We start from the raw sequence: 26,205 nt of genomic DNA on the forward strand, positions 1-26,205 counted from the left end.
AAACTGTGATTTGTTCTCGCACATGGACCCAATTTACTCACTTTCCTTAACACCTTAATCGGTTATTTAACTCTCTGCTGGCAATTAATTTGCGAAATATATGTTTATGAATTCAGTAGGTTCATTTGCAGATGATAATGATGAAGTTTGTCATATTTATTTAATGTTAATGCAAAAAAAAAGTATTGGCAGACAAAACAAACATATCTTATGTATGTGTGCTACTATTACTGTATTGATTCATACAGTGTATTTTTGTTGTTGGTAAATTGAATGCAAAGGGGAAAAATGGTTATGGAATTTTTCCATTTTACAGTAATATAAAGTAAAAAAAAAAAAAATCACATGAATTTTAACCACAATGCTTAGCCTATCCTTTTTATTATTTAAACTTTCTGCTGAATGATCCTCATACTGATGCTGTCATGTAAATATAAATAATTATACCCTTTAAACATGTATATAAAAAAGAAGTTGTTGCCTATGCAGTTTGTTTTAAAGATGTCATTTATAACTGAGCAAACACACACTACTTATGAAAAACAGTCATTTGTGCTAGTATTCAAATTCACTGTGTAGAATGGCCCCATTTTGAGTGCTATATATATTATATATATACAGTAACATACATAAATGCACCATATTTTATGATACTGTATATAGTTAAATTTTCAGCTGATCATATATATAAGTCTTATTTCTGCAAATTAGTAAGAAAGTATAGCTCTCAAATGGAGTAAAAAAGTACAACACACACACACACACACACACACACACACACACACACACACACACACACACACACACACACACACACACACACACACACACACACAGAGATCTTCCGGCCGTGTGCGCATCTACTTCCGTCGGTATTTCGTAAACTCGGGACATAGAGAAGGTAAGGACTGATGGTTTGCTAACTTATATCAAAACCATTCATCATTTGAATGCTTTTAATGCAGCTGGTATTACAGTTGGTGTGAACGATTCCATTCATATATTGTCAATGTGATGTATTTGTATGCCACGTCGTGAATCCGCTGCTTTTACTCTGACATTACAAGGTTAACAGCTAGCTAACTTAGCTTAGCGCCAGGCTAGCAGTAGCTAGATATATGATCGTGAGGGTCGGTGCGTGCTATTTACATCACGTTTAAACGAGGAAAAAGTTTAGATTTGAATAATTATTACATTTCTTTACAAGTATGTTGATCTGAAATAGTACAGCTGAGAGTGTCAGGATTGATAACATTGCTGCTTCACCTTTGTTAGCTAAAGTAACTTTCTGTATCTGTGACAAAACAACACAACATAACAAGTTACACAAGAGCTGTCAAATCTATTCCAGTGCCAAACAATATTTCATTCAAATACCTATTTGTCGCCACCAAAACAATAAAAGTTAATCTAGTGTTAGTTACTTTTATCGTGTTGAAATGAAATGCGACTCGTGCTGAAATAGAAACAGTGTGCTCTTGTTTTGACAGTTATGACAAAAGATTGTTATTACAGCAAATTACAGCATGACTCCTGTAATAAAAATAGCATGTATTGTTGTTAGTTGAAAGGGCCATTATAATATATTTAACAGTAAGCTGTCAAGTTATGGAATATCACTGATTGAACTGATTTGTTGGTGCTCTGGTTGATGAGTCCACTGGACTATTTTCAGATAGCACTCTTCAGTTTTGTTTTCTATAATAGTGCTGATACCATCCCTGAGGATTATGCATACCTTATTTGAGAAATATGAATATGTTTTTTACTTTGCCTTAATAAAATTCTAGTCTTAAAGCAAAATGTTGACTTAAATTAGGAACTTCAAAAAAAGAATCTGATGGCAATTTTCAGTATTTTTAGTAAAACCGTGATTATGTCCTACATTTCTTGTTAAACTAGAGTAACCTAAAACTATCCGTTTGACGTCATCTTATGGTCTCTCCTGGGTGCAGGAAGGATGCTGTCCCTGTCTCGAGCAGTGGTGTGTGGGGTGGCCCGTGCTCCAGCTGCTGTCAGTCAAGGTGCAGTGACTGCTATCACCCGATTCAACAGCACAACACAGGTACAGGCCTGTATATTGGAAAAACAAAAATTAAAATGGTAACAATAGGGTTAAAATGTTAACACTGATTATGTGTTTGTCTCATATTCCCAGAGTGCTCCTAAGAAAACCACATTTGGACCTCTTGCAGACGAGGACAGAATTTTCACAAACCTTTATGGCCGCCATGACTGGAGGTAACACCCTTGATGTTATGTTATTCTCATGTGCACTGCAAAGTCTTAAAGTTGTAATCCGTAAGATTTTCATCTAGTTAATTGTCTGTTAAGGTCTTATCTATCAAAAAGTGAGTTAAAACACTGAGACACACAGAGAACGAAGCCACTGTGTAAGATGTATTTTGCAAATAACTGAAAGGTAAGATTCAGGTCTTAGGATGATTTTGGCTCTCATCACTCCTAGGTCAGCAGAAAAGATAAGACACACAGATGAACATCATAAAACATTTTGTAGCTCTAAGACAGTAACGAACTGTTTGGCCTTGGAGTGTGGAGAATCAAAGTGTTTTATGCATGGCGCGAACATCGCGGAAGGGGCCGAAGGACCGGACAGCAGAGCAAAGATGACCTGGACTATATCCAACCGATGAGAGCACCAACAAGGATGGGCAGAGAAAATGTATGAGTATGAGGGTCTGAGTAGCGGGCACGAGTTCCCGGGGAGACTGTCTGTTGGTAGGGCGAGAGAGACGGTCTTGAAGGAGAACTGCGTCCATATGCATATGTATTTACTTGCAATATCATTTCACTAAAGCTTTTTATATTTTAACTAAGCAAATCCTGAGTTTTATTTCTGATCTACCAGTCAACGGACACTTAAATCTTAAAGGTGTGAGGTGTAGTGACATGAATTGGAGTCAGATTACTGTGGCCTTTGGGGCCAGACTAGAAATGGTAAAAACGGTCACATTTTTTTTACTACATCGCCTACATTTTATTACTGCTGACTCACAATGGCGGATCAACAGACAGGAAAAAGAAGAACGTTCAACTTTGAGTCCAAAAAAAAAGAAACAAAAAACTAAACGAACTGAAGAAGGGCAAATAAATAATAATATTTTAATAGTTAGTAAATACGCTACAAAGTTTCCGTATCAGAAGACATTGTTCCCCTTCTCTCTTGGGACCTGCTACCAGTGTGAAGCATGTGAAGGCATTAGTCGACGCTGTTCGTTTTTTGAAAGGAACTCTGGGAGATGAGGTTCCAGAGGCGTGCCTGCAATTACATCTTACTGCCAACGTTGCCGCTAGAAACAACGTAACTCAATATTACAGATAACAACTTTAAACATAATATCCATATTAAATTGATTTATTGTCTTACACAATAGAAATGAATGTGCTTAAAAGTAAAGAAAGAATTCCAGTTATGCATGTTCTTGACCTGACAAGAAGCTTCGTTGCAATAAACTTTATCAATAATGTCTAGAGATAAAAAAAAGGACACAATCCTCACCAACTCATATCATCTTGTGCTTCAGGCTGAAGGGGGCGATGAAGCGTGGCGACTGGTACAAAACTAAGGAGATCCTTTTGAAGGGAGTCGACTGGATCCTCAATGAGATCAAGGTTTCTGGCTTGCGTGGGCGAGGTGGAGCTGGTTTCCCTACAGGCATGAAGTGGAGCTTCATGAACAAGCCCAGCGATGGCAGGTCTGTGATGAGACAGATGCACACACACTCTTTTTTTTTTTTTTCTTATATTCTCATGTCATTTTACCAGATTCTAATGAAATGGCACAAATGTCTTATACAGATTAAACCAACAGTGAGTTGTTGTTTTTTTTATTCGCCCCAACCTATTTGCACTGGTTTCTCAAAATAATAACATTAGGTGCTTTGAGTGGTTATTTGGGAAATCTTCTGAACACATTGGAAGTGATAAATCCAAACTTAAAAGTATTTATGGGTGTAACTGACAATTATATTCAGTCTATATATTGATTACTCAAAAAAAGTAACCAAATCTTGCAATTGGCAAAGTTTAAGATGATTAGCATTCTTTTAACATCTTTATATATCCATTAACTTAATATTGGCATCATCTTTTCTAAATGACAGCAAATTTATTTTTCATCAAATCCATCCCCACCAGCCGTTTAGGAGATGCCGTTAAAGCTCTGAGTATGCGGTTTCTTGTCATTTTCAATTACATTAATTCACATGGTCTCTTGCAATCATCATTTCTTGTCGGCCATTAGGTGCATGAAAGCTGAAAAAATTGACTAGTGCAGCTTTGCCATCTTGGGGCGCTTTCACACCTGCCTCGTTTAGTTTGGGTGAATCGCACTAGAGTTAGTTTGTCCCGCTGGTGCGGTTCGTCAGGGCAGGTGAGAACGCGGCATTCGCACTCGGGGTGCGCACCAAAAGCGGACCATACAAGCGTACCGAGACCTGCTTGAAGAGGTGGTCTCGGTACGCTTTAAATCGAACTCTGGAGCGGTTCATTTGTGGTAAGAACGTGATCCGTACTCGAACCGCACCAACTATATGTACTCCGCAAGTCTGAGATAGTGTCTCCTGTGGCCAGGTGTGTTTAGCAATCTGCGATGCAGCAGAGCAGCAAACTGTAGCAGCTTGCAGTGTTTCTATCACAGAAATAGACTGCGGTCAAGCTTGCCGTCCGTCACTCGCATCTCCGTGGTCAAACCAGCTGCCGCTAAAATTGGAGACAGATGGCAGCAGAGCAGAGCGAAGTCTCGGTGACCAGAGCAGACGCAGTAACGTCTCTCGCGAAACAATGTCTGATCATTTTAATGAAATGAGCTGGTTTGACCATGGATATGCAAGAAATATGCACTAGTCCAGAACACAGGACCTTCTTCCTGTATTTACTTTCTTGCTCCCGCCCCCAGATACATCCGACCAATAAGAGGAGTGGACGTTCTTGCGTGATTTGTAATGGGGCATTATGGTACCCTTGGATTTTTCCAAGTGTGAAACTAAACCAAACCAAACCGAGGGCAAATCGCTCCAAGTTTACAAACTCATCAACTGATTCGGACCAAAGCAAACGAACTACAGGTGTGAAAACGCCCTCAGTTGACTCTAGCTGGTTTTGTCTGGATTAGTTTGCTCTACCCTATTTAACCAATTTCTAATTTATTCCTTCAGGCCAAAGTATCTGGTGGTGAACGCAGATGAAGGAGAACCTGGCACCTGTAAGGACAGGGAGATTATGCGAAATGACCCACACAAACTGGTGGAAGGCTGCCTGGTGGCTGGGAGAGCCATGGGGGCGCGTGCTGCATATATTTATATCAGAGGAGAGTTCTACAATGAGTCTTCCAACCTGCAGGTGATAATAGACCAAATGAAACCTGAGATTTCTCAGGAACATCAATTTATGGTTTATAAGTGTCTTAAAAAAAATAACATGCCAGTAACATTCACACAATTCGCCATAAAATCACTAAATGTGTTCCGTAAAATCAGAAATGCAAACTTATGGACTGAGTTTTTACTGAAAGGATATCTGTAGAGGGAATCTTTTTATTTTATTTTTTTTTATTTTTACATTTTTGTGATAATTTGCTGTTAACATTGTTGTTTATTCCTGTGTTGTCTTAATTGGGTTAGTTTTGACATAGTGCAGGCCAAGTGCTCATGGCTGTAATAGTAGAGTTACGTGCAATTCAAGGTACGGTTGTGCAACACTATGTAATAATCCATCCTGTTAAAGCATTATGTATGCAATATCTGCTCTTAGGTGGCTATCAATGAGGCCTATGCTGCTGGGCTCATTGGAAAGGACTGCTGTGGCAGCGGTTATGACTTTGATGTGTTTGTAATGCGTGGTGCTGGAGCATACATCTGTGGAGAGGAGACCGCTCTTATCGAGTCCCTGGAGGGAAAGCAGGGGAAGCCACGCCTGAAGCCCCCATTTCCTGCTGATGTGGGTGAGTTCCGGTGCACAGATGGGGATAAAATCAGAATCAGAAAAGGTTTTATTGCCACAATAAATAAAATATTGATCTTATTAGTCTTTAGCTTGTACCCCCCAGTCCACATTTTCTTCAACCTATTAGTTATTTTGATCTGAACACAGAGAACTACTGTGGCACTCTTGTTCTTGCCAAATAAAAGCTGTACTGTAATATCTACCTCACTTCTGCTGCTCTCTTAAAGGTGTGTTTGGTTGCCCAACAACTGTTGCCAATGTGGAGACTGTAGCCGTGGCGCCCACCATCTGTCGTCGTGGCGGCCCGTGGTTTCTGGGCTTTGGCAGAGAGAGAAACTCCGGCACAAAGCTCTTCAACATCTCGGGCCATGTTAACAACCCCTGCACGGTAGAGGAGGAGATGTCTATCCCTCTGAAAGACCTCATTGAGAGGCACGCAGGTACATATGAAGCTGAGAATGTGTCACACAATGTATCCAATGAGCCTATTTGACTCATACTGTATTATTAAGGCAAGGGTTTTGAGTTAACACCTTGGGTCTCAAACTGCGGGATAGAGTGAGCTGTTTGACGCGAGTTAGGGAATTTTGTCAAAAAATATCTCATAAGTGGAAGAAAATTCCTTATTCCAGTGAATTAATAAACCCCTCCTGTAAATAATTAAGTGAAACTGGTGCAAAGGAAAAACCTAAATGCATCATTTGTTCATCTGCACCCAGAGGGCCATGGGCTGAAAAGATTAAGATGACTTAACGTAAGCACACCCTAAATGCACTTATTTTTAAACTTAATTATAACAATCATCCATTTGGTAGGTGGAGTGCGTGGTGGTTGGGATAACCTGCTGGCTGTAATCCCCGGTGGCTCCTCAACACCCCTTATTCCCAAGAATGTCTGTGAAGAGGTGCTGATGGACTTTGACGGCCTCATCCAGGCTCAGACTGGCCTGGGGACAGCTGCACTTATAGTCATGGACAAATCTGTAAGTCCGTTACCTCTGCTGCGTAATTCATTGCGCATAAAGAAATCATGAAACCTCTAACATTGGTGGATGCATGTTTTTTGCAGACTGACATTATCAGAGCCATCGCCCGTCTGATTGAGTTCTACAAGCATGAGAGTTGCGGCCAGTGCACACCCTGCAGAGAAGGTAATTGCCACTGCAGTGTTATTTTAGGCACTGAAAGTGTCGACCCACATTGGGTTTTTCAGTGTCTTGTAATACCTCTAACTAACTTTTTCTTTTCATCTGTCTCTGTAGGAGTGGACTGGATGAATAACATGATGTGGCGTTTTGTGAAAGGTGATGCACGGCCATCAGAGATCGACATGATTTGGGAGCTCAGTAAGCAGATTGAGGGACACACTATCTGTGCCCTGGGAGATGGTGCGGCATGGCCAGTGCAGGTAAACACATGTACTGTCATTAGATTAGATTAGATTACAAGTACAAAGAGAACGAAATGCAGTTTGCGTCCAACCAGAAGTGCAAAAAGAGCTGAAAAGTGCAATGCGATATATAAAGTATAGACAGGTGGTGCATAGACAGGACAAGAAATCTAGTGCATTCTAGACCGTAGTATACAGTTGGTTTACAGATGGTGATTTAGAGTAATATAAATTGAACATAAATGTGTGTAGTGTATTAGCAGTTACCTTATAAGAGCAGAATAAATAAATATGGCTATGTAATATGAACAATGTATGAACAACATGTACAGATATGTGCAATTTAGCAGTAACGTTATAATAGTAGTAAGAATAATATAGATATATGCAGTGTATTAATAGAGTATATTATAAGAAAAACAAAAAAAAAAAATGGATATTCAGTATGAAACATATAGACAGCTATGTGCAGTGTGTTAACAGTACCATTGTAGTGCAGAAACAGTACATTATAAGAGTAGTAAGAATAAGTGTATGTGCAGGATGAATAGTATGTATAAGTACTATACATTCATAATAGTATGAATGTATAAGTGTAGTTACAGTATGTACATTTATAAATAAATAGAACACTACTATGCATTTCGTACTAACGGGATCATTGGAAAAATGAATGGGGGACTCTGGGAAATGAAGGAATTGACATTTTGCAGACTCCATTTTATTGTATTACATTTTTTTTTAATTTTTTTTTTATATTATTTTGTGCATCCCCATTGAGGGTGGACAAAGATGACTATAGAAAGCAATCAATTTATTTCTTTTATAGATTTATTTCCGGGATGTTGTATTGGATTGCATTAGAAATAGTTAGGTGTAGCTAGAAAAGTAAACTTTCATCATGAAACCATAACCTCAAAATAATACTCAAGGTCCTTTCCGCCATGTGTATTTCATTCTGAACATTAAACATTTACCACAGGAATTAACACTTATCACTGTTTTTTGATGTTGTAATAAATATACACTGACATTCTGTTTGTGGTACAGCCCCTGTTATTCTTCTGCGTTATTAATGTATTGTTTCCCTCTGTTTTTGTCTTTTCTGTGTTTTCAGGGATTAATCAGGCACTTCAGGCCGGTGATGGAAAGCCGAATTGCTGAACACCAGCAGCAGGCCAGGGCTTAAATGGCTTCTCTCAACTCCTTGAACTTGTTCTTCTGCCTCATTTGCCATGAACCCCATGCTTGTATAATTGACAAATTATTTAAAGCGATAAAGAGCCGTCTTATCACCTCAACATCAAGTGTTGCATTGATGTGTCTGCCTTGTCTGATTAAATTACCAATACAATTCTATGAACCTTAAACTAGACTTCTGTTTTTGTAGTTTTTAATCTTAGTTTTTTCAGTGTTTAATTTGTAGAAAATTGTGGAAAGGAACAACAATAATAATTTTGTTCATATTTTCCAAATGAGTAGTCTCAGTTGAATAGTCATTTTTAATAATTTCCACCAAAAACTGAAGCACTGCAGGTATTATGCAAATGTTTCTTTTCTCTCCCTCCCTTTTTTGATTGTTTTTAGTGTTTATGAATTAACAGCACACAGTAAACCTTTAGCAGAAAGTTTAACACAGCCAGGTGTAAACACTTATGGTAAAAAAAACCAATGCAATATATTGATAAAAAAATATATAACAATGCTATTGTATATTACTGACACATGTCATGTCTTCAACACTTTTGGTTATATATATATATATATATATATATAGTTACCAAATGATAGAAAGCATGGTTTCACCTTTTAACTTTTAGAAGGTATCTTCCCTGAAGGACACACCCCACTAACAATGCAGCCAAGACAAAACTACAATTCCATAATATCGCGATATCTCCGTGATTGTCAGCCCTTTCCACGTGATGTGGGCACTGGGCAGAATATTCACTGCGGCTTCATATAGGTGGACGTTTCTTACGGTAAGAAATGGATGCCTTTTTCAATTGTTTACATAGACTTAAGTCAAAATTATTCATAGTTTTGCATATATGTGCATGCGGTTCAAAGTGCATAGGTACAACACGAACGTAAGCACACGGCAACACGATTTAAAAAAATGTTACAACATACGAGCACAATCGACTCGCTTTCAGTTGCAGCTTTGCTTGATGATGACCAGTCTCCCGTTGCCTCCGTTCTCCTGTTAAATAGCTCTGGCCTAACGTTAACGTTAGCTGTTTTGTTTTGTCTTTATTTTATAACTAGTGTGTCCTAAGTAAATACAAAAATCAGCCTCTCGTCAATCGTTTATTTATTTTAGAAATGTTACATGGTTTTCAATTATTCCAACAACCTCTAATCTTTGATTATAGTTATCTTAACGCTACGTGTGCCACTGCAGTCTGTCATCTCCTGTAGTCTGTTTAGCTTTGCCCGCTGACATTACGTGTATGATAAATGTTCAGTTTGTATACAACAACAGTGTGTTTCTATGTTACAGCTCCATGTGGCCGAGTGGTATCTGAAAACATCAGCATGGAAATGTTGAAGATAGAGCAAGTCATTGTTGGGAGTGAGAGGAGATCCACTTCAGCGGAGATCAAGTCAGAGCCCGGCGTCGCCCCTCTGCAATCCTGTAAGCTAACACAGTTCATACGAGATGCTGTAAACTTAATTCTAGTCTCATTTGTCAACAATCATAGTATGGCATTATTTAATATATTCCGGCTATAACGTTGTAACTAATCATGAAGCATATTGTCATCTCATTGTGATGCAGATCAGCATGAGAGTCTGCAGTGTTTTCAGTGCTTCATCACCTTCTGTAACTCCAAAGCCAAGGAGAGACACATGAGGAAGAGTCATCGGGACCAGTACAAACAGCATCTGCAGCAGGTAGGGGAAAGCCGACTGAAATTCAGTATGGATTCAAGTAGTAATACAAACTCAGCAATGTATAATAAGAATGAGGTTGATTTGTATTGCTCCAATTGAAGATTATTTACATCATCTTTAAGCTGCAAATTGTTTTGTCAATTATCGCTTTGTCTATAAAAAAAAAATGAGAAAATAGAAAAAAATGCTCATTACAATTTCCCATAAAGAAGATTAATGTATTCAATAGCTTGTTTTAACCGACCAACAGTAAAAAAAAATCCAAATACATTTAGTAGAATCATAGAAAACAAAAAGCAAATTATTAATGATTGTTGATTGACTATAATGAGTTAATCAACAAATTGTTTAAGCTTGCTTGACTGATTATTTTTCTGTGAATTGCAACTGCAGTATTAAGTGGGAGGCTTTATGGATTAGAGCCAACCTGGATTTTTGTGGTAGAATAAGATAACATTTCGGCCAGTATTTCATCAACATAAAACATTTGGAAGTATCCCTTCAGTTTGGCCATGAAAGAATTGTGACCAAGATATGTACTGTATAGGACATTTTACTGGGGAAATTTGTAAGTACTCTCTGGGGAAAAGTTTCCTCTGTATTGCTAATACTGATATAGCTGTGATAAGCCAATATTGGCTGGACTGAGGTATCAATCAGGCTCTGGTATAAATGCAAATGTTCTGCATAATTCAGTCTTTTTGCACATATCATTTTGGATGAAAGTGAAGATGTCATTTGGTTTGAAAATATTTCAGAAAACAAAAACTGAGTAAGATGTTCTTCCATTAACTATATGAACACCTTCATTTTAAAAATTACCTTCTTTTAAAAAATCTGTGAATAATGCCTTGAGTTAGGATTTCATATTTTTAACCAATTTTCTGCTCATCGTTTTGCAGACTGATACAGTCTTCACTTGCTATAAGTGTGACAAGAGCTTCTCCTCCTCAGATGAGCTCAGCCAGCACCAGGCCACCCACAGCAGAGAGGAGAAGCCCTTCCTTTGTCCTTACTGCCAGAAAAACTTCTTTACCTTCACTGAGGTGAGGGCACAGCAGGTTACATGTTAGCCTGTTATGTTGTGCTTGGAAACTCATACAATAATTGTTGTGTATGATGATTGTTAAATGTCTTGCAGCTGAATAAACACAGGCGACATGAGTGCATAGAACGACGGTGTCCCTGCAGGGACTGTGGTGCCTTGTTCCCCAGTCCTTCGCGCCTTCGCATGCATCGCATCGCTGTGCACCCTCATTACTCCATAGTGTCTGATGACATCAACACATACCAATGCTGCAAATGTAGTCGTGGTTTCCCGACAGAAGAAGAGCTCATGCAGCACCAGGAGAGATTTGCCAATGATATAAACTGTGACGTTAAGCCACAAGGCAAAAAACGTGGTCGTAAACCCAAATACCCAGCTCAAGTAGGAATGGTTGAGAGCAAGAAGATCAAACAAGAAGAGGGAGCAGAGGGATGCCCCATCAATGAGCTTCAACCGGAGCTCAAGATTCCTTGTCCCGAAGCAAATTGTGACCTTATATTCCCTTCTGTTGCAGCCCTGCGGGCACACAAAAGGAAGGCACATGGGCCTCCCCCTAGCAATGCTCACACATGCACAGAGTGTGATGAGAGCTATGCTCAGCCTGAGCAGCTCAAAGCACACATTGCCAGGGATCACCACTCTGAATACACCTGCCTGACCTGTGGAAAAAACTTTGCACAAGAGAACACCCTAAAGATCCACCAGAACACCCACTCTGAAGGAGAGGAGGCAGCAGAAAAAATGTAACCTGTAGACTAACTAGCTAATTCTCCCTCAAGTGTTGGAATGTTTTGTATTTAACTGTACTATTTTCAGGATCTACACATAAGGGTGAGAATTACACGGAGAATGTAAGTCCTAAACATCTTGAAATCCAAAATCTGATAAATGGGCCAGTTTATAGGACTCTGTACTAAGGGACTTTAATAATGTCATATGCAGGTCTTGTTTTTCTCTCCAAAAGTAAATAATTGTTGCATTAAAAATATGTTTGATTCTGTGGTGTCTGGCTGTCACTTTGTGCGTGAATGTGAATGGGTTAATGAGAGGAAAAATGGAAAGTGTGCAGTCTATTTACCCTGTACCTGTACAGCCAATGGTGAGTGGAGTCTTAAGGCAGTTTACAGTGTAAACTACATGGTATAGATAAATGTTTTTTAGGCCTGTTTCTGACCCTTGTTTAAGATAATGAGCCATTTTTAAAATCTATTATAACGGGGAACAAACAGTAGTGCCAGGTGCCTTTCACTTCTTCCTTCATCTCTTATGTAATCATTTTATGGAAGATTGTTTTTGTCCTTAAGACTAAAAATACTGTAGATTCAGCAATATTTTTTAATAAACAAATGTAACTCAATTGAAATGGCTTTGCACACAACTGACATTGGAATACTGTGTATGCTAACCTGCGAATTCTTGATTATAACAAATATCACAAAAAAATTTAACCAAAGATTGATGTGGATTTTTGCTTCTATAATGTAGGCTACAAAACGTCTACAAGCTACATTTGTTTTTGCTTTGTTCTCCCTCAAAATTGTCAAGATGTTGCTGCTTTTATTATTGACAAAACTGACTGATTTTTGCCTACTATCAAAGTAGTGTAAAGTAATGAAGTAGATTTACTCAACTTACTGTACTGTAATGAGGTACTTGATGTTCTGCTTTACTTGAACATTTCCATTTTATGCTGCTTTATATTTCCACTTCATTACACTTCTGAGAAAATATATCTTACATTTTACTCCAGTACATTTATTCTAGTTACTAGTTGCTTTGGAGTTTAAGATTTACATACAAAACATAAACGTTTATAAAATATGCTGCATTGTTATAGATGTAAATACCTAGTACATAAAGCAGTTTGAAATAGCTATATTATAATAATACAACCTGAATACAACACACGGGGCATTTTGCATAATTAGTACTTTAATTACATTTGGCCATTTGCTTTTGCATGCAGGACTTGTACTGGAGTATTTTTACATTACGTTTTTTTTCACTTTTACTTAAGTATATGATCTGAATAGCTGTACAATCATAATTTAACGACATACACAATAATCAAAACATTTACACCTGATACCTAAAGAAAATGGTTCTACATAAGCGACGCCGCTAGATGTCGTCCTGGGCCGCAGAAGTTCGTTTTCCCATGATGCACCTGTGGTTCCTTTCTATCTCGCGCCTTTGCCTCGGCGCAGTCCATCTTGCCTCTCGCATCGCCGCTCAGCCTCTGCCAGCTTGCTTTCCGTGTTGTTGTAGTAAATAATGGCGGCATCGGGAGGCGGATTATCATCTCCCGCTACTGTCGCGGGCCTGAGCACCCAAGCGCCGGCCCGGGCTCGCTTCCCGGGTCGGCCGTACACGGGACGCAGCAGGCTTCGGTCGGAGAAACGTAACAAACGCGGAAGGTTAGGCTCGGACGTCGGGGATCTAGCTACCGAAGGGCCGAGGCCCGTAAACATCGGCCTTGCGTTGAGTGAGGACCCGTACCTGCTGCGCCTGCTCGGGGTGGTGGAGAAGCACAGGAGGCAGAGAGATGCGGGGTTTGACTCCAGCAACAGTGAAGAGGTGAATAAGCTAACCGTAGCATGTCAGCTATATGGGTAACAATACGCATAATGGGACACATAAAGTCATTTTATTCGAAAGAACGACATTTAACAGAATTTGTTTGTTACTTACAAAAAGTATTTAAGCTAACGTAGAGCTAGTTAGCGGTAACTTAGCTTGCAAACACTAACCCTAAATAGGCATTGTAGCTAGCCGTCTGCCTGCAGGGTATGCCTCAGTTTGGTTGATCGGTGAATATTTGGTCTTATTGCTTCTGCAGGTATTAATAGTTAATTGCTTGTTTTGAAGTTGCAACAGACATACATATATATACACACACGGAGATCGGCGTCCGTACAGCTGAGTTTGTTTGCATGTAAGAACATTGGCGGAAACTTTGGCGGTATGATAACAATCGTGAATGCGTTTTGTTGTTGAAACCAGTAGATGTCTTTGTTTAACGATATTCATCCCCTTACACGTTTTGTTGCGTTGAAGTTCCCACACTGTGCTGACATGCACAGGCTGATAATCTTGTCGTAGGTGAAACGTCGCTGGTGCTAACTTGGGGATCACACTCTCCACGTTGAAGCTGTCAGCTGATCGCTCGGTGTTTTGAACGTGGGATGCAACGGGAGAGGCATACAGAAACGTTACCGAGACTTTATAATCAAAAAGCTAAATTTGGACCACACACACTGATAAATCTTGCCCTGTGCCTTTTCTAAAACCTAATTTTGCATAGTGTTTGTTTACATTCATCACTCCCATCATGCTTCTCCCTTTTATTGAGATTGGTGTAAAGGTTAAGCTAACGAGCAATCAACCAATCCCAACTTTTTACATGGATTTAGAAGGTCAGTCTATTTTAAAGAAAGAGTTGGGTTACCTGTTAATAGTCTGCATGCTGCAAGAAAAGCACAATCGTGTTGCTTGCGTAGGATTTGACACAAATCATGACTTATTGCAAAGTTCCACTTGCTGATGAGAGGGCCATAGGAACTGAGGATGAACTTTTCACAGTATTGGAGTGATGTAGCCATGGTGAATAATATGCCATAACATTATCATTTTAATTTAAGTGGCATATTCAACATTGACAAAAGCCTAGAAATGCAGGCAGACCTTTTAAAGCAGTGTTGTGTTTTGGCCCATAGTATTATTTATTTTTCAACATATATTGTGAGAGGTATGCTAGACCAAAGGTTGTAGATGCTCTGTGCACAACTTTGCTCTGGAGTCATTCATAACAAGACATAAATATTATACAACAAAGGAGAGGACTTGAATTACCACACTGTGTTAAGGTTGTTAAAAGTATCAATACTTTAATACTTACTTCGATACCACGTGTTTAAAACAATACGGCCTCCCTTACTTAAACATTTGATAATATCGAAAGTAACAAAATAAAACAAATAAAAACTGATTTTCACCCAAGGCTGCACAGATAAAACAACAGGGAAGAAAATCAACTGGTCCTCGACCTGTCACTGTTATTCAAAAAGCAGGCTATAGTTAGCCATGGCATGTCCAAAACCAGAGAGAAATAAATCAATACTAAATGCAATTATGATGTCATAAATAATGTGTTGGCCTACAAGGTAGGGAAAATATATTTTCCTTTTTTGTGTGGCTAGGATTTTGTTACGCCTTTGCCGTGGTATTGAATATCATTTTTTTTGTTTTTATATTAGTGTTTCGTGGTTTAAAATTCTTGTATTGTGACAATCTTTCACTGTGTTCACATTTTCAGTATTTCTTCATAAAAGCCAGTGTGTTAGATATTAACTTCTAAGGTTGTCGTCTCCTTGTAGCTCCATCCAGACAGGATGGTGATAAAAATGATAAATTGAATCTAATCATTTTATTTAATCTCCTGAGCAGGGGATTTAGTGTCTGACATAAGTCGGACTTCACTGATGCAATCCCTTCAGAGTGGACTGTAACAGAGTCACATGGTTCATGCTAAAGCTTGTGGGTGCTGTTCAACTGGAGTACCACACGTTACATAGTGCCACACACTCATGTGCTCTGCAGTGGTTTAGAATAGATAAGTAGGGGGTTTCATCGCTCACAAATATGGAGTCATTTTTTTGCACATGAAGATGGATGTAAGTAATTGGAAGTCAAGTTGAAATGTGCTGTGTTGTGCAATCTTTGCATCTGACGTACACAGGTGCATGAATGAGAGGATGCTGGAGGCTGACTGTGTTCTAAAGGATCCATCTAAACATTTGTAGCAATGGTGTTTGAATGTATATTTCCAGAACTCACCAATGTTAAAAATATTACTATTTTAGGGGTGATTTAGGCTAAAATGCTGTTTTGTATTCAACTATAGCTTGAGTGCTACACTCCTGATTTATTACAGAGATTACACTAACAATTAGACACCTGCAGAGATGGTGCACAGGCAGAAAATCTGCTGAGTTATTTCTTAAAGTTGACTCACAGATTGAAACCAAAATCTGCTTCATTCGGTCCCTCAGCATTGTACTGATGCAACTCTGGAGTAAGTGTAGAGAGCAGTGCTGATGCGGAGCCATATTTTCAGCAGGGCTGGCTGATACCTGATGATCAAATGGAATGGAATAATGTCATGTTATTAGTAAAATCCTTGAAAGTTTTGGAAAAGTCATTTTGATTTTGTTGTGTAATGAAAATAATTGATGCAGTAGTTTTCTGTGGATAACCTTTCCACGCAGTTTTGGAAATTAAGGGGGGTAAAGGACAAAAATGCCCCAAGAAATCTCAGCATGCCCCTAACAATGCGATCTTGTGTGTGGCAACAGTCACATAGTAAAAGAGCAATTACAAAATAGATAATACATTATTTAACAATTTAACATTATATAAACACAACAATAGTGGCTAGTAGCCTTCAAATAATAAATCAAATGAAAGTATTACAAAAAAATCAATTACAAAATCACAAACAAAAAAGATCCACTTTTACCACCTGGTGGACATCCTCCTCTAGCTGATACTGAGCTGTTTTAGTCATCAAACATGTCTGACAGTGACTAATAAAACAGTGGAGGCTACAGGTGCTAAGGTACACACACGCACCTGCTGAACACTTATATTGTTTGAGTCACAATACTGGGCCGACAAAGTAATAATTGTTTCATCAGCTCTATATTATGGGAATGCTGGATGTTTAAGAAATTATAAAATATAAAATTCTTTTATAATTGTCAGCTTTACGCTGTATCATGGCGATGGTGTGTTTTTGGTCTGTAGCAGGTGGTGTGCAGCATACCTGTCTTCATTTCAACATGTCCAAATGTATTCTAGCCTGTTAAAGGTTGTACGTTCTATGTTTTTCTCCAGGAGGAAGTTTTCACTGGATTTGGGACCACAACAGTTCGTCCACAAAAATCTCCTCAGTCGTCATTACTCAGCCAAGTAAAGCCTCCGCAAGCTTCAGAACTTTCTCTCGGAGAAAAAGCAAAGCCTTTCATTGGAAAAATTATACCCAAGACCCCAAAACCGGCTCTTATTGGGAAAATTGTACCAAGGATCTCTAAAGAAGTACTGGGTGTCAAAGAGAGCTCATCAAAAGACAAAGAAATACCCAAGGTGGTAATTAAACTACAAGGCAAGCAGGTAGCTCTCGCTGCAAAAGCCAAACATGCAGGCGAACAGGCCTCAGGTAGACCGAGCAGTACTAGATCAGCTGACTTTATCAGGAAAGCAGGAAAATCAGTAGTATCAGACAGGAGGCAAAATCAAACAGCCACTACCTCAGCTGGTGGCTCCGAGAAAGCTTCCAAGGTGAAAGAACGAGGCGAGGTGTCAGAGGACTCAGACACAGACCAATCCCAGCCACAGAGATCTATGAGATGCACGAAGGGGTTTCGAATTGGGCACACCAGACGCAGATCGCAAGCAGTCACATCCTTTCACAAACGGCAGAGGAGGAGAATGGCTAAGGGTATGGGTGCCTCTCCAGAGGCTGGAGCTGAGGCCGGTGCCCAAAGTGGAGAGGAGGCAGCGATGCCCCTTGAGTGTAAAGCCACAAATTCCTCCGATAAAAGAATACAGAAAAGACAACGCAGGTCTTTGTTTGGGCACAAGCGAAAGGCACCAAAAAATGTTCCAGAAATGAAACGTCCAAAAATGCCTCGTACTCCTCGCACTAGGCATGTTTATTACACATATGTCCCAGAGCCTATTCCGGCCACACCAATGCCGGACATGAGTGAGCAGCAGCTGCACAGTCACAATATCACAGTCACAAGTCACAATATCACTCCATCTGAGGGTAAGCCAAGCTTGTTTCCAGTCCAGCAGAGCTCAAACAACTCCTCCACTCCTGTAATGAGCGCACGGTCCTCCCGCGTTATTAAAACTCCAAAGAGGTTCTTGGACGAGGAAATGATTCCCTTTCCAAAGGGTTCTCTGTCAACATGGCTGAAAAGTCAACAGAGAGAGGACGAAAAACCAAGTCCATCATGTCACGAGTCAAGCTATGATGGCAGCTTGCTGCAGTCAGACAGTGAATGTATATCTGTGGCCGACAGCCCATCTGCAGTGACAAAGTTCTCATCAAAGCCCAGGTCAGGCACGAGCCACCTAGAGATCTACAAGAACCTCAAGAAACTGACCTTGAAACTGGCGGAGAAAAAGAAAGGGCACGTCGACACGGATTATACGCATCATGGCGACGGTTTGACGCCTCATGTCAGGAAGAGGCGTAGGTCAAAGCTTATGATGGAAGAGATGGACTCTCCTGGCGTTGTGAGGAAACTAGCCGTGGTAGTGAATGCTGATGTGGAAGTGCCCTCACATTTGCCGTTAGGAGATACAGGCACCAATAGTAAGTATTGTTTCTTCTTTTTGTGTAATTAGTAAAATCTTGCTAATTAATCTTTGCTGTCTTTTTTTTATTTTTTTTAACAAATGCCTGATCTCTCATGGAATAGTGAGATGTTTTTAATGTTGAGTTCAGGTTAAAATGAGAAAAAAATAGTCTACAGAGGCTTTAGTCTTTGGTTAATTCTTTTATTATGCAATCTTTAAATGTTTTAGCCTTTTTATACACCTCAAATTAGAAAAAGACTGGACAGACTTGAGGAGGACTGCAACAACTAGGGGTGGGAATCAGTTGGCACCCTTACGATTCGATTCCGATTCAGAGGCCAACTATTTAATTCTAAACCGATTATCGATGCATCCCGATGCAAAATGTTTTTACTGTAAATTTCCACGTGTGATTTTTAAAAATATACATATAAATCTGAGTTTGCTAATCACTTCCTAGACAAAGCTTAGATTTTGACATATATTTGTCACACACAAGTTTTAATGAAATGTTTTGTCTACCGAGGTTTTTGTTTTGTAGTCATTCCGTGCTTAAGCCTTAAACATGCTTGTGAAAGTCCCCTTCTCTCCCAGTAATATTCCATGTCAGAGGCTCAGTCATGTTTAAAGGTGGAGAATTGGCGGCTTAGAACATGAAACATGAGGTGGTCAGATGTCATGTGATAAAGTAAATCAACAGCCTATATGTGTTTTGCCTAATTATTTTATGTATGTCTTATTAGATCATGTGTATATACAAAAATTCATTTTTTTCCCCCCTTTTGGCCATTTTTGTGTGTTTTTTTTCTTTTTCTGCACTCTTGCCTAAACTCTTAAGTTGTTGTCTATTATCCCATCCTCTTTCAGTCACTCTGTTTTCTGATTTGTACATGTCTGGAGACTTTTAAATAAAAATAAGCACATTTAAAAAAAAAATAAAAAATAAAAAAAATTGATTATTAACTTCTAGAGAGAATTGCGATGCATCTAAGAATCGATTATTTTTCCCACCCCTAGCAACAACAATTTTGAAATATCTTGGAAATTGCAAAGAGATAATTTAACAAATTAAAATGATGTCGCTGTTCAATTCATAGGTGTGTTTTCAGTAGTTGGTCCTACAATTACGAAGCGTTTGTTTGTACATCATGTAACCAGAGTTGCTTTATTCACGCTGTTTGGTACAGATGAAGCTGGAGGCATGACTGGGGACTGTCATGAGGCGTTGGAAGTCAGCGGGCCCAGCCATCGAATTGGTCTCAGTGGAGCTAATAAGAAAATGCTCCACCTGCTGAAGAAAGCCAAAGTGCAGCTCTTCAAGATTGATCAGCAGAAGCAGCTGAAGTTGTCACAGGTAAGAATCAGACATCACTTCATCCAGAAAACAAATGAAAGTAGAATTGTACATGTAACATTTGTCTTATCTTATTTTAGTCTGAACTTTACAAGTAACTTGGCTATTTTAGGGAGGTATAGTAACATAGTGATATCATCTCTTACATACAACTTGTTTTTCTTCCTCGTCTGGACCGATAGTTGGGCTCCAGAGAATCACGAGTGCCAGTGAGTGGAAGGAGAAGGAGGAGGAGAGTTGGTGTATCGCTCAAAGATATCAGTCCTCAGGTAATACTTTTAACTTTAAAATCTGCATTGCTATGTTGTCTTGTCTGGGTTTTGAATAAAGCAAGTGTTTGTGTGCAGGAACAGCCGCTGGGTGGTCCGAGGATCAAACATGTGTGTCGGGCAGCAGCGGTGGCTTTGGGGCAGCCCCGTGCCATGGTGCCAGATGATATCCCCAGACTCAGCGCCCTGCCACTTCACGAGAGAGAGGGCATCACCTTTTCTCCCGCAGCAGAAGGTACAGTGCATCTGCATGTTGTTTTTAAGCAAAATGCAGAAGTTAATTTCTCTGTGGCTTTACTTGGAGGACGATGAGCACCTTTGAGCATTTTGCAAGCCAGGAATTTACATTTTACGTCAGTGCAGTCATTGTTAGTGATGACATGAAGGAAATAAATTGAAGCTGCTAAGAAATATGCTCAATGGGTTTATTCAGTGTTAAACTCGTTCTCCCTGTTTAGGTTGTGGTTGAAATGTCCAGAAACTGACGCAGAATACAAATGAGGAGGACTTAAACACGGTACTACAGGGTAAAAGCAGGTCTTGAAAAGTCTTAAAAACCATTAAATTCAGTTTCCTCACAAAAAAGGCCTAAAAAAGTATTAAAAAGTCTTACATGTTATTGACAAAAGTCTTAAATAGTTTTTCTTGCCTGCTGTAGGCAGCAATGTTAGTTATAAAATGGTTTTGTATCCGACTGTTGCAACAGTGGATTGTGCATGCAGGAAGCTGTACAACCCTTATTTTGTGGAGTTTCAGTCAGCACTATCAGACCTGTAGCTACAGTAGCTCGGAAGCTCATCAACTCATAACAGGCAAGTGTTTGTTTTTGCAAAAATGTAATGAACTAACCATTTTTAATTGGTTTATCAATCCATCCATTTTATGACACCTATCTATCCAGGATGCTTTAATTAGATTTATTAAATCATTAGAAATTATTGCAGGGTTTTCTCCACCATTATAAGGTTTAGGTGCAGCACCCAAGCCGTTTTGGGCACCATCTAAGCCGAATGAATGTAAAATCATCAAAACAAACTAAATGACCTTCCTCAGATCTAATGATTGTAGTCGGTCCCCAGTGGACTTCTTTAGCGTGTTTTGTCTTTTTGTTTTTTTGAGTGTTATTTATTTATTATCTTCTCTGCTTTTCCAATGTTTTAGACACAGATATGGTGATTAAAAAAACGGTCCAAAATGATGTGTGAAATTGCAAACAAAGGTCACATTTTCTTGAGGGAGGACCCCTAAACCCCCTGTCAAATACAGGCACCTACGTCTTCCACAAACTTAGGAAAAACACTGTATTGTTATATATTTCTGTGAGATCAGTGAAAAAGATTTGATGTAATAATACAAATTTCAAGATTTCAACTCTAAACTTAAGTTGCTGAACCCTTTTTATAGACAAGTTCAGAAACTTACCCCCCCCCCCCCACAGCGTATTGTAAGGTGCGCAGCGTCAATTGTTGCTACGGTGCAGTTGGAGTTATTACAACCCTGAAATAGTCAGGGTTACCACATCATTCACAGACTGATTGATTGTAAAAAATCGATCGACTTGATACTGTATATAGCCATGCTCTAAGGTAGGTAAACTGTTTTTCAATCCAATTTCTCCAAAATGCTTCATTAGCATTGTCCAAACTTAAATGCATTCTGCCAGTTTTGTTTGGCAAAGCTGCTCTGCTAATATACTATAATGAAAACATTCACCAGCTAAAATATTCTTTCAAACTGGCATAGTTAAGCTTCTGCAGTTATTAAAACACAACCTACAAAGAGCCCAGTTTTGATAGCTTTGGCAAACGTAACATGCTGAGCGCAAAAATTAAAAACTGCTTTGTTAGCTCAATGTAGTTGTAACTAAGATATTTGCCAGCAAAAATATCTTTTGTCACACACAGATTAGCCACCGCTGTTGGAAAGCTTTACCCAACACTGGTCGAGTGAGCATCACTCAGTATGAGGTGAGGAAGTGCCGTTTGACAAGTAGACTCACTGCCCTGAATTTTGTCTCCTAATGAACACATCTAGTGCTGTTGGGAAACACGGATCCTCACACAATGTTATTCCAGCTACATTATTCTTTTTAAAATTATGACAGTAATTTCTTTGTCTGAAGTTGCTTTGTGCCTGCTGGCCTTCAAATACTACCACTGGGAGATGCCAGAGGTTGTCAAAGGAATTGAGTTTCAAATCTATTTCTAGTAGTTTTCAAACCTAAAAAGGCCAGGTAGGGGGATTTCCACCAGCAATGGATTTGTCAGAGACTCCTGATGTGTTCGTCCAGTCACCTTACTTTATTCTAGTGATTCTTTCTCATTTCCAACACTTCAGGCAGCCAGTAGCAACTTGTAGCTGTAGAAACCAGACACAAGACCAGTAAATAAGTGTATATACGCACCTTCAATCACAGCAGTTAGACCTGTAATGTCTCCTGCAGACGGAATAGTACGTTTTTGGCATCCAAAGATGTCACCCCCACATGTATTTAATACTGTATGAAATGTATATTGTGGCTCTTTTACCCATCCTCTCTGTCTCTCGCTTGCAGATGTGGCAGATGATGACGATGACATCTCTGATCAGGGCAGGGCTCAATGGGTTGTCTCTCAGGAACACATCCAGCGGAGGAGGAGGGGGAGGGGAAGGGGCCACAAGTTCATTAAGAGGAAGGTCCTGAGTCGATATATACCTGGGGGAGTCCGTGCCCGGCGCTGTGGACGCTGCAGAGGCTGTTTGATAGAGGAGGACTGCGCAAAGTGTATCAACTGCCGCGATAAGCCAAAGTTTGGGGGGCCCAACACCAAGCGGCAGTGTTGCATGTAAGTTAAACTAATCACAAATTCAAACTATCGAGTTTAGGGGGAACTGACTAATTTTACTACACAATGTTTCTGTGTTGCATGAGGATTTCTCACACCACTGGTGACATTTTGATGAAAATTTAGCAAATGTTTTAAAGGTACATTTTACTGTTTTTTCTTCTGCCCCTAGATATAAGAAGTGTCAGCGGATTGAGAAAGCGAAGATTGAGCGCATCGTCAGACCGTTGAAACGTATGTCTCTAATTAGACGATGCTCCTGCGCTCATCTTTATCCCTGAGTGAATGTTTCTTTTTCAACCTAATTTGCTAACAACATATCCAAATATTCATTTTGTTTACAAAATTAATCATGGGGCTCCTTTTTCTTAGTCCAGGCGAGGCGGTTTTCGGCCTCTGTGTCAAGCAGTGACGATGCAAACTGGGGATTTGAAGGCGCAGGCGAGGGATCGTCCTCGATGGCGCCTGGCGTCAGGAAACAGTCCCTGCGTAATATCACACCGCGCTCCTACAGCAGCCTGCTGAAGTCTGAATCTGAAGAAGAAGAGGGAGAAGAAGAACATAAGGCAAATAAATCGCCAGTCAAGCCAACTGTTGCTGCCGCTAGCAACCAAGGTAACTGAAGCTTTGTTTTTGTGACTCGAACCTCCTGTGTGTTCTTACTTGTCTCTGTATTGCTTTTGCAGATAGTGGTTTGAAGATCTCTGACGTTAATTTTAGAGCTTTGTTGCAGGGAGCATATCACAAATCATCCTAACTTTTATATTTCATACATAGAACAGATAACAGAGTTGTAAAGATCAGTTATGCAGTCAATAGCAGCGCCACTTTCTTTCTTTTTTTAAAGATTGTTTTTTGGGCATTTTTAGGCCTTTATTTGACAGGACAGCTGAATACATGAAAGGGGAGAGAGAGGGGGAATGACATGCAGCAAAGGGCCGCAGGTCGGAGTCGAACCCGGGCCCGCTGGGTCGAGGAGTAAAAACCTCTATATATGGGCGCCTGCTCTACCAACTGAACTATCCAGGCGCAAAGCAGCACCATTTTGTCTGGATTCCAGCTGTGGTTCCAGCATATTTTCATTTCCGGTCATCTTGTGCTTCCTGACAGCACCAACAGGGTTCGCTAGATAATGTAATGAAAGATTTTGGCGATATAGCACTATAACATAAGTTTTGATAATTGTGTGACAAAGTGTTACAAAGAGTTACATGGTAACTGACATACATATACAATTTTCCAAACATTTAATTACACATAGATACGCGCAAGGATTGTGTTGACTAACTGTATCCTCTGGCCTTTTTGTGTAGTGTGAGCTGATAGAGAAAACGACATGGAGCAAGTTGAAGAAAGGCTAGTCATTAGCTCTCCCTCCATCTAGCAAAGCCATTTCCAATGCAAACATCTTCTTGTCTACAGTTTCTACTAGTCCTAATCACAAAGTAAATTTGACATAATGTAAACTTGATCAACTTAAACATTTGAACAGGTGAAGCCCCAACTCTACAGTAAATCACCCTCAATGCTATATGAGAAGTTACGTCCACACAACGATGCAGTTGTGTAGAGGACATTATATTACTGTTTTCACAGGCTGTATAATACTCCTGATGAGTAAACTGAAGTCCATTGGTTATCAGATTAGTATTGAAAAGAAGGAGACCACTAACCATTCAATAATACAACAAACTTTGTTTATAGTTTACTGAAATTGGAGGGAGCAGTGCTCTGACCCAACAAATGCAGTGTTCTTTTTGAAACCCTAACCCTCCAGTAGAATCAGAATTGTGTCTTAGATCTGTTTTTCCTTCTCTTGGAGATCTTGCTCCTCAAGATGGCGGATTACTGCCAGACGATGCTCCAACTGAGGTGGTGAAGCCTCGCCGGCCGTTCGCCAAAGGAGCTGGGGGCAGACCCAGAGCTTACAAGGTAAAAACATCCAGTAGATTTCCCTCCTCGCTTCCAGTCTTCAACCTGATCAAACCTGGGCCAAATTGTATTTTTGGAAAAAAAATAAAAATAATAGTCTTAAATTTCCAGATAGGTGGTGTTAAAAATGTTGATGATAAAAACACAAATATTTCCAAATAACTCTTTGCCCAGGTCTGCATCTCACTTTCAGTTTGTTTCAATTTCATTTAATCATCTGTGTTGGAACGAATCTAATCTTTCAAATTCAGCCTTGCTAGTCTTCTATTTCTGACTTTAAAGTTTCTCCTTCATATTAACCATCTTGCATGTGCTTAACCTACATGTTTTATAAACTATAGATGAGTTTAGATGCCTTAATGATAAAACACAGCCCATTTTTCTATCCAGACCAAGGTTTTAAAATGTAATCTCTATCGTAACTGAAAAAATTCTCATCTCATGTTTAAATAACCATTATTACTTTACACGTGTAGTCCACTGGGTTTAATATTTTCTTCTGGGATCAATCATACTTCTACAGTACTGCCTTATGCACACATGGCTTACAACAAAGAATTGGCAGCCCATTCTATATGTGTGAGCAGTACATATTCAAAATAACCATCACAAAGATTTTCTAATGAAAGTAGCAACATTTTAAATTTATAATGATAAACACAACAAAGCAATTTCAGTGATCATGTGTTCAGTTTGACTTTGAGAAATACAATAATGCAATACAATAACGTAAAAACCTAACTAACAATTATATATATATATATATATATATATAGTGCTGCTCATAAGTATTCATGCCCATGCTAAAGTTGACTAAAAAGAGGAATAAAAAAAATCATCTTTTGGAAATTGATCTTAATGCCTTAATTAAAAAAAATTAGGAAAAATCCGACCTTTTTAAGGACATCAATAGCCTAATAGCTAACTGAGATAAGATCCATATCAATGCAAATAAACCCAGCTATTAGGCTAACTGAAATCAAACCATGCCATTTTCTAGGTATGGTGAAGGGTATGTGATGATGTGGGGCTATTTTAATTCCAAAGGCCAAGGGAACTTTATCAGGATGCATAGTAACCTGGATCCATGAAATAACTGGCCTTTAAAAATACAAAACTGCCTGCCTCTATGGGAATTTAACATAGGGGTATGTATAA

The 26,205-nt window shown here is 39.3% G+C and overlaps 3 protein-coding genes across 6 annotated transcripts in view; all 3 read left to right on the forward strand.

Annotated features, from left to right (window-relative positions):
* Positions 1-828: 828 nt before the first annotated feature.
* ndufv1 (NADH:ubiquinone oxidoreductase core subunit V1) lies at positions 829-8,723 on the forward strand. Its single transcript, XM_078267773.1, has 11 exons — positions 829-901; positions 1,956-2,065; positions 2,159-2,241; positions 3,546-3,716; positions 5,178-5,361; positions 5,773-5,962; positions 6,192-6,404; positions 6,780-6,946; positions 7,033-7,114; positions 7,226-7,371; positions 8,471-8,723. Exons 2-11 carry the CDS (start codon positions 1,961-1,963, stop codon positions 8,540-8,542), a joined length of 1,413 nt encoding a protein of 470 aa, XP_078123899.1. The 5' UTR covers positions 829-901; positions 1,956-1,960; the 3' UTR covers positions 8,543-8,723.
* A 502-nt stretch (positions 8,724-9,225) lies between these two features.
* LOC144528902 (uncharacterized) lies at positions 9,226-12,299 on the forward strand. Of its 2 annotated transcripts, none has more exons than XM_078267776.1 (5): positions 9,226-9,335; positions 9,857-9,991; positions 10,136-10,251; positions 11,154-11,297; positions 11,393-12,299. In XM_078267776.1, the coding sequence occupies exons 2-5, from the start codon at positions 9,892-9,894 to the stop codon at positions 12,044-12,046; spliced, it is 1,014 nt and encodes a 337-aa protein (XP_078123902.1). In that variant the 5' UTR covers positions 9,226-9,335; positions 9,857-9,891; the 3' UTR covers positions 12,047-12,299. The 2 variants fall into 2 exon arrangements, with proteins under 2 accessions (XP_078123902.1, XP_078123903.1); XM_078267777.1 differs by lacking the exon at positions 9,226-9,335 and adding an exon at positions 9,344-9,443.
* A 1,193-nt stretch (positions 12,300-13,492) lies between these two features.
* Positions 13,493-26,205, forward strand: part of kmt2ba (lysine (K)-specific methyltransferase 2Ba) — a 36,278-nt gene continuing 23,565 nt past the window's right edge. For 2 of the 3 annotated variants that reach the window (XM_078268218.1, XM_078268220.1), the window contains exons 1-9: positions 13,493-13,876; positions 17,195-18,683; positions 19,855-20,021; positions 20,204-20,290; positions 20,369-20,525; positions 22,845-23,115; positions 23,288-23,349; positions 23,488-23,730; positions 24,938-25,047. In XM_078268218.1, the coding sequence (XP_078124344.1) occupies positions 13,574-13,876; positions 17,195-18,683; positions 19,855-20,021; positions 20,204-20,290; positions 20,369-20,525; positions 22,845-23,115; positions 23,288-23,349; positions 23,488-23,730; positions 24,938-25,047 (2,889 nt within the window). In that variant the 5' untranslated portion in view covers positions 13,493-13,573. The remainder of the gene's footprint in view (positions 13,877-17,194; positions 18,684-19,854; positions 20,022-20,203; positions 20,291-20,368; positions 20,526-22,844; positions 23,116-23,287; positions 23,350-23,487; positions 23,731-24,937; positions 25,048-26,205) is intronic. The other variant, XM_078268219.1, reaches the window with a different exon arrangement.

The sequence above is a fragment of the Sander vitreus genome, chromosome 14 (genome assembly GCF_031162955.1).
Source record: "Sander vitreus isolate 19-12246 chromosome 14, sanVit1, whole genome shotgun sequence".
Classification (NCBI taxonomy): domain Eukaryota; kingdom Metazoa; phylum Chordata; class Actinopteri; order Perciformes; family Percidae; genus Sander; species Sander vitreus.